The sequence below is a fragment of the Lolium perenne genome, chromosome 1 (genome assembly GCF_019359855.2).
Source record: "Lolium perenne isolate Kyuss_39 chromosome 1, Kyuss_2.0, whole genome shotgun sequence".
Lineage (NCBI taxonomy): Eukaryota > Viridiplantae > Streptophyta > Magnoliopsida > Poales > Poaceae > Lolium > Lolium perenne.
Genome location: NC_067244.2, coordinates 150,412,203 through 150,420,576, shown reverse-complemented (window position 1 = coordinate 150,420,576; position 8,374 = coordinate 150,412,203). Strand labels below are relative to the sequence as shown.

The 8,374-nt window shown below is 46.8% G+C and overlaps 1 protein-coding gene across 2 annotated transcripts; it reads left to right on the top strand.

Moving 5' to 3' along the window:
• The first annotated feature begins 445 nt into the window (after positions 1-445).
• On the top strand, positions 446-4,491 carry LOC127299609 (uncharacterized). 2 transcript variants are annotated; one of them, XM_051329635.1, is made up of 6 exons: positions 446-783; positions 984-1,060; positions 1,150-1,192; positions 1,641-1,770; positions 3,612-3,936; positions 4,123-4,491. In XM_051329635.1, the coding sequence occupies exons 1-6, from the start codon at positions 645-647 to the stop codon at positions 4,411-4,413; spliced, it is 1,005 nt and encodes a 334-aa protein (XP_051185595.1). In that variant the 5' UTR covers positions 446-644; the 3' UTR covers positions 4,414-4,491. The 2 variants fall into 2 exon arrangements, with proteins under 2 accessions (XP_051185595.1, XP_071678347.1); XM_071822246.1 differs by having other exon boundaries at positions 1,605-1,770.
• The last annotated feature ends 3,883 nt before the right edge of the window (positions 4,492-8,374 follow it).

The following is an 8,374-nucleotide window of genomic DNA, read 5'->3' as shown; positions in this document are numbered from 1 at the left end:
TCTCCAAGCATGATTTGCCTAAGGGAGTTCACGGCCGGCAAGTTCTGAATATAATTACCCTGCAGTGGCAATTCTGCACCCAGAATTTGAGTTTGAATAATTATTGATTTGATGGCGTGTTAATCCCCGGAGTGAACACATTCTGCAGTGAGTTGAGATCGACCAAAGGGAGGTAGCTAGGCAGTGCAGGTGGGTGTCAGCAGGGAGGTACTTGGGCATGCAGCATGCTTCGCTTTCCTCGCGTCGTCTTCCTGCTTGGGGTCAACACCTCTGCTCCAATCTCATAATTATCCCCCCTCTGAGGCAAATGGCATGATCACATCTGAAGACGCCTGAGCTGCTGTTTTGTCTCCAACCTTTTGTCTCTTCCTGCCCGCCTTACATCTCTCTCTCTCTCTCTCTCTCTCTCTCTCTCTCTCTCTCTCTCTCTCTCTCTTCACACACATGCACACACATCTTTCTCTGTCATGCAAGGAAGAAACTGCACAGGTTATTTATGGAGAACCTCCTTGCTGTGTCGAGTGTCTGAGTTCCGATCGTCATATGTAAGTTTGGTCATATATCTCCCATCTGCAAGTGCAAGAGTGAGTGAGAGCGTTGCAGCTAGCTTTAGCTCTCAAGACTTGCTTTGGCGATCTTGAGAGATGGCAATGGCGGACGGAAGAGATCATAGGGTTGAAGGGGTGAGGCAGTACAACAGGTCCAAGGTTCCTCGCCTGAGATGGACGCCTGATCTCCACCGCTGCTTCGTCCATGCCATACGCAATCTGGGAGGACAGCACAGTACGTAGTACCACCGTCTAAACTCTCTCTTCATCTCTTTGCTTCTGCTATTTTCTCTCTTGTTTTTCGTTTATGTTCAAGTGTGTGGTTTCGATTAGGTTGGACCTGTTGCGTTCCTCCCATAGGAAAACCCACATGCACTTTTGCTATGAACTGCGGGTAGTTTGTTCTTACATTATGTGTCTGTGTGGATGATTCAGGAGCTACACCTAAGAGAGTTTTGCAGCTGATGGGAGTGGGAGGACTCACCATATCTCATGTCAAGAGCCATCTGCAGGTTTGAATATTTATTTATTTACCTTTGTAAGATTTTCTCCTCTCTTGCAGTGTTAGTTGATATGCTATGTGTGGAAATGTTGAAAACAGATGTACAGGAATATGAGGGGTAATGATCTTCACATGATGCAAGGTATACTCCTCTGATATATATGCCAAGGTTAATAGTATTGTTTTTAGTTATAATCAGTATGAACTTGTTTGTTGTGTGACAGTGTATTGCAAAAGATGATATACGTTAAGCTCAAGTTAATGATAGCCTAACTAACAAATGTCAAAGAAAACTAACATATCGTTGCCTTCTTCTGATAACGCAAATGATCATGCCCATGCACAGTAAATTGCTACATGGAAGTAAGACACATGTGAATGTCTGGCACACTATTTCTAAACAGGCATCTGCATATTCTTTGTGTGCTAAAGATAAAGCTAGCAAATAAATGGTAAAAAATGCTACTAAAAGTGGTACTTTATTCTCCGTGCATGCATGCACCTATGCGCCAAAAGCTTAAGCAGTTCTAGCAATCTCTTGCAATGGTGGCCAGGCATTCAGCAAATTGATCAGGAGCATACATTTGCAGGAGCCATGGAAGTTTGGACAGATATGCAGCAACTTCATCATCGTCATGAGCACTGTGACGGACCCTATTGCAGGTGCCACTCTCCAAAGCATACAAGCGGGTCACTGCTCCACCACCCCCAACTGAAAAGGTCATTGCCTTTTTCTCTCTCTTTTGATCCACGTTTTGCCAATATCCCTATCTCATCAGTCACATCAGTAACCATTCCTTGATTCTTTCACCTCTCACATGAATGAATGAGAATGCATGATGACAAAGAGAACAGCAACACCTGTGTTGACACTGCAAAAACTTGGCATTCGTTTTGCATGCAGCATGAGGGCTCCATCAGATATTCCTACCTAGGATGCCTAGATATACATGCTAGGTTGTTGGCTACATGGTGTTTTGCATGCCTACAAGTAGAAAGTGAAGTAGCTTGAGACTGTAGATGGTACACTCTGGTGCGAGAATCCACTGTGAAGAGTTATTGACCAGCGTACTATGGTCACATCATGACAATGTCTTTTCTTCTCTTTAATAGAAAAACTGCATTATAATTTCGTATAAAAACAATAAATTTGGCCCTCTATGACCCCAAAACAGTTTTTATATAGCAACTTGAATATACTAACTCCATCCAATAAACAGAAGTTGTGTATTCTTAGTCAAAAGTCAACATCTTGCAAGTTTGATCAATTTTATGTAATAAACATACAAACAATCAAACATCCACAATATTTAACATATACACTATGAAAAAATATATACTATATGATTTTTCTATTAATATGGATTTGGTTTCGTAGATGTTTATATATTATCTATCAAGCTAGTCAGAATTATGAGGCATTCACTTTTAATAAAAATATACGTCTTATTTTCATTTTTTGGTACGGAGACAACCTAACATCATCTATTTAAACTCGACGACTTTATTTGTTTCACCTAACATAGATATTTTTATAAAAGACATAGTAGTGGTTTCACACACGTGGCCGCAGCCAGCAAATAAAGGAATAATAAAACATAGAGTTAAGAAAATATATAAGTAATAGTAATGAATAATCATGGTAGATCATGAAAAATAATCATGCTAGATTTTTCATGAAAGCAATAAATGTGTCATAAATGGGGAAAAATAAGGAAGTTAACAAAAGTAAAAGTTAAGTACTTAAAATCATGCAAAAGAAAGTAGTGAATTCTCATTTTTTTTTCATGAATGTTCCTACTTTTTCTTAGGTACTTCCATAGACCCCCGAGACTGAGACGTTTTCCTGAGTGAAACACAAACACGATTGAGATTAAACGATACATGTTCGGAGTTATGTCTAGAATGGATGACATTAAACGACACCACGATGCCTCTTCGGGGGTTTACACTGTTTTAAAATTTATGGGTCTATGGAAACACAAACCAAATATTTAATAGTTGTTGCTCTTAGTTGTTCCTTTATTCATTTTCTTTCCTTATGTACTATATACTTTATAAATCAGTTAATTGTGATGCTACGTGTGTGAGATCACTGTCATGATGGTCTGTGTAATTGGAGTACCAAAGTAACTTGGGAGATACTCCCTCCGTGTTGAAATGTAAGATGTTTTAGATGCTTATAAAACAGATTAGATACAACCTAAGTGAGTGAACCTACATACTAAAAATAGACTAGATACAAATTAAAGTGGTTGAACTCAAGAAAGTGCTTCAATATCTTACATTTTCAAACCAAAAGTGTTATCTATAGCACGCATGCATGTAAAACCTGCAAAGCAAAGAATGGAATCACTATTTCGGCTATGTTTGAAGCATGCACACATGCATGTAAAACCTGCAGAGCAAAGAATGGAATCACTGTATCGGCTATGTTTTAGCTATCCATTCGTAATGTTCCAGATTTTTAACACTACCTCACGGTACAGCTTAATTAAATGACTGACGTTTTCCATTTTACATCATTTCAAAACTGAACTGAAGAAGAAGCAATTATGCAGGCCATCTGAGATGGAGACGACACAAGAGGCAGCCGCGAGCCCCCAGGAAAGCATGTTCAGGAGCCAAGGAATATGGGAGAGGGACGTGACCTCGGGCGCGTACGGCCAAGCAGCGCTAGCCGGCTACTACTACTACGACTACCACCAGTACATGCAGTCGACGGAGGACACGGCGGGCGGGCCGGGCCACCACCTGCTGCAGGGGCGGACATGGCAGCGCACACCTGGAGTAGGCGGTGGTGGCGAACAAGCCACTCGTCCCGGCTGCACGCTCGCGCCGCGGGGCCTCGTGGCGCCTAGGCGTGGCGCTGATGACCCCTACGAGGTATAGTATAGCCAATCCGTCTCGTCTCACTGACCCCCACATCCTTCTGCAAAAGCGTTCGGGATCGGGACAAGCCGCATGCGCGCGCGGCGCGTGGATCTTTGCGGCCATCCGCGAGCTCGTCCCCATGCATACATGTCGTCCTTGTATACAGCGTGCACTGACAAGAAGTGTTGCGATTTGTAGGAGCGCAGCGGCGAGCTCGTCGTTCACGGACGCGGTGCCGCGCCGGCGAGCTACGGGACGGCGCGGCCAGCGGCGGCGGAGCGCGGCGAGCTGCCTCTGTCGCTGACGCTGGACTCGGGGCGCCTCGGTAGCAGGACCAGCGTGGGGCAGTGCTGCACCGACGCCAGCGAGCAGGGCAGCTTCCCGACGTCGTCGTCGACGAGCCTTACCCAGCTTAGCGGCTGCTGCTCGGGGCAGCGGTGCGGCGGCGCAGTTGTTAACCTGGACCTGTCCCTCTCGTTGTACAACTGACACAGGCGCCTAGCGAGGGATCGATCGGAGTGTTGCTGTATCGATTCCTGGTTTGCTGTGTATGTATGTGTTTGGAGGTTTGGGGGCCTTGCTCCGATGCGACATTTCGTCACGCGCGTCGCATCAGCTCGGCATGCATCGCGGTCACCGGCCGCGCGCGTGCGCGACGCGCACCGGCACGAGTGGCAACGCACCGCGTGCTCTGCTCCCGTGGGCTCCATCGAGCAGGCAATGCTGGGACGCACGAGGTGGAGCCAGATGAGGCGTGTGCCCTTGTCAAGTTTCTCCTCTTAGGGCATCTATAGTGGCGCGACGGAAATGCTCGCCGAGCGACCGTTTTCGTCCGCCGTGACCGGAAATGCGTCCCGCACCACCTCTAGCAGGGCGACGTAAAGTGACAGGGCCGTCCGCGGAGACGCAAACCTGGCCCAAATGTTCGCCTGGGATGCGTCTCTGGCGGACGCTCGGCGGACGCGGAAAGTGTCCGTGCGCGTCTGGCGGACGTTTTGTCTGGCCCGCCTGGCAGCGACCCTGCGTCGATGCGTCTTCTCCGCTAGTACTGGCACCGAGGCGTCGCTTCGGCAGTCTGCGGCCGCGTAAATGGCGATGCCTCGCGTGCCGCGCGGCCGTCGCCTACCTCTGCGTACGTAGTAATGGCGATGCCACGTGTGGCGCGGCCGTCGCCCTGCCTCCGACCTATATAAACAGGGGCGCGAGCATCTCATCTCCACCCCAAACCCTAGCCGCCGTTGCCGTAGCGCCGCTTCCGCTCAGCCTCCAGCAGATCCACCATGAGCAGCGCCGGGCGAGGCCAGGCTGCCGCGCCTTCACCTCCACCTTCACCTCCCACTCCACCTCCCCCGGCCTCGAGCTCCGACGAGGAGTTCGACTCCGAAGAAAGCACCGACCTCCTCCACCCGCTCAGGGACGCGGCGGCCCTGGCTGAAGCGGAGAAGGAAGCAGAGGAGGAGCGGGCGGCCCATGCGGCGGTCGACAACCCCTATGGACTAATGTTTTCATTGAGTTTATATGAAGGAATATTCCATAGGTACTACTTGTACTCCATGTGTTGGATTCAAGTATGGATGCCATGAAGATAAAGATATACCTTGTGTATTGGTATCAAGATCATCGATTTGAAGATATATATGTGATATGATCAAGAAGAAGAAATAAAGATGAAGTTCTTATGTGGAACTCAATATTAGCCATGCTCTATCCTATGTGATAAGCAATGAATGACCAAGATCTTGAAAGCTTGATTCCAAGTGAAGAATTCTTTATACATCTCAAGATAGTATGATAGAGTATAAGAAGATACAAGGTTGAGTTGGGCAAGTTCAAGATGAGCATCTCAAAGTGGATCACATGCTTGAAGTTTGTCTTCCATGTGGTGATAATGGACATGTGAAGATATGCATCAATAGAGCTTTCCCATCATGGTGTATGGGGGAGCATTTGTGAGTCTTCACGAAGTAACGATGATCAAGTGAGGCATTCCGGCATGAGTGGAGCTTAAAGAGTTATCATCAAGATCAAGAGGGATGTGCAAGGCAAAGGTATGACCTTGATAGGTTTTCCTTTTACCGGTCTCAAGGTGGTTGATGGGAGACCGGATTATAGGATAGATAGCCGCACTATCAAGAGGGGCTTTCGGTTGGGTAACTTGATCACATCGTCTTAGGGAGCTCAATCCTTTGCATACTTTGCATATCCCTATTGCTTCTTAGTGTTTCTCTGTGAGAGTTTCTTGAGCTTGTTGCTAGCTTTACAACAAGCCCAAGTTCATCGAAAACGGAATCCGCATGCATCTTCTATTGCGTTTTCGAGTTTGGACGTCTTCACCGTTTCTTGACGGTGGGAGACTCCCTCTCTAAAAACATCTAAAAATATCATGTGAGGAGTTTTTGTTGGGGTTCTATTCGTCATTATCTTCCAAACAAAATTGGTTTCATTCGAATCGGAGTTCGGGAGCATTAGTTATTAAAGAAAAGGAAAAAGGGGAAAAGAAAAGACTAAAAAGAAAAAAACGGGGGGGGGGAGGAAGAGGCAAGCCGGCCGACCAGCCCACCCGGTCTGCGCCGGCTGTGGAGCCTGAGCCAACCGGGCCGCTTCCAGGGGTCCGTCCGGCCTGGGTCCGGCCCAGGATCCGGCGGCCACCGGCCCACCCGGCGTAAGCCTCGGCCCGACCGGGCGCCTGCCCCAGCTGGGCCGCCTCCTTCCCACGTGGCCTGCTTCCCCATCTGGCTGGGCCGCTCTCCCCACCGACCGGCCTTTCCTCTATCCGGCCTGAGATCCGGTCCAGCCGGACCGTGGACCGGCCTATCCGGCATGTGCCCCGGTCGGCCGGCTGGGCCACCGGCTGGGTCCTTTTTCTGGCCGTTTTTCCTGCGTTTTTCAGCTCAACTTTCCCCCAACGGTTTTATTTGCTCTTGGGCTATAGATAGCCCTTCTTCCACCTTGGGCTTAACTAGTTCTTCTATTTTCTCACCTTCATTGTTGCCTTTGAAGATCTTGCTCTCTCTCTCTCTCTCTCTTGTCTCCCCCCATGATTCTTGCTCATTCTTGAGGGATCTAAGAGAGGAGATCTAGATCTACACTTCCACCAATTCATTTCTCCTCTGAGTGAGGGGAACTCTTGGGATCTAGATCTTGGAGTCTTTTGTTGACTTTCCCCATTGTTCTTCCTCTCCAATCTCATCTTAGCATTTGTTGCTTGGGTGGGATTTGAGTGTGAAGGACTTGAACACCTCTAGTGTTCTTGCTTTGCATTATTGCATAGTGTTGAGCTCTCCACCACGATTAGTTCGAGTGAGAGACCGTGAGCTTGTTACTCTTGGAGGGAGACCTCCTAGTTGGTGTTGGAGATATGCCCAAGAATCAATAATAAAGTGATTATTATATATCTTCATGTTTATGATAAATGTTTACATACCATGCTATAATTGTATTAACCGAAAAATTGATACATGTGTGGTATGTGAACAACAAGGAGTCCCTAGTAAGCCTCTTGTATAACTAGCTTGTTGATTAATAGATGATCATCGTTTCATGATCATGAACATTTGATGTTATTAATAACAAGGTTATGTCATTGATGAATGATGTAAGGGACACACCAAATTAAGCGTAGCATAAGATCACGTCATTAAGTTCATTTGCTATAAGCTTTCGATACATAGTTACCTAGTCCTTTCGACCATGAGATCATGTAAATCACTTATGCCGGAAGGGTACTTTGATTACATCAAACGCCACTCCGTAAATGGGTGGTTATAAAGGTGGGATTAGGTATTCGGAAAGTATGAGTTGAGGCATATGGATCAACAGTGGGATTTGTCCATCCAAATGACGGATAGATATACTCTGGGCCCTCTCGGTGGAATGTCGTCTAATTAGCTTGCAAACATATGAATAGTTCATAAGAGACCACATACCACGGTACGAGTAAAGAGTACTTGTCAGGAGACGAGGTTGAACAAGGTATAGAGATACCGATGATCAAATCTCGGACAAGTAAAATATCGCGTGACAAAGGGAATTGGTATCGTATGTAAATGGTTCATTCGATCACTAAGTCATCGTTGAATATGTGGGAGCCATTATGTATCTCCAGATACCGCTATTGGTTATTGGTCGGAGAGAAGTCTCAACCATGTCTGCATAGTTCGCGAACCGTAGGGTGACACACTTAAGGTTTGATGGAGTTTAAGTAGATATGGAATATGGAATGGAGTTCGAAGTTATGTTCGGAGTCTCGAATGGGATCCAGGACATCACGAGGAGGTCCGGAATGGTCCGGAGAATAAGATTCATATATAGGAAGTCACTTTCCAAGTTTGGAAAATGATCCGGTGAATTTATGGAAGGTGGTTTCTAGAATTATTCAGAATAAATCACTATGGAAGGTGGAGTCCCGGTTGGACTCCACCAACCCTAACTTGCCCACCAAGTGGGAGGG

What these genes read in the sequence shown, in the direction of transcription:
- LOC127299609 (XM_071822246.1), top strand. Translation starts at nt 645, where the DNA reads ATGGCAATGGCGGACGGAAGAGATCATAGGGTTGAAGGGGTGAGGCAG. An exon ending in CACCACCCCCAACTGAAAAG is followed by an intron (nt 1,771 to 3,611) that starts GTCATTGCCTTT and finishes GCAATTATGCAG; the next exon opens with GCCATCTGAGATGGAGACGA. An exon ending in GCGCTGATGACCCCTACGAG is followed by an intron (nt 3,937 to 4,122) that starts GTATAGTATAGC and finishes TGCGATTTGTAG; the next exon opens with GAGCGCAGCGGCGAGCTCGT.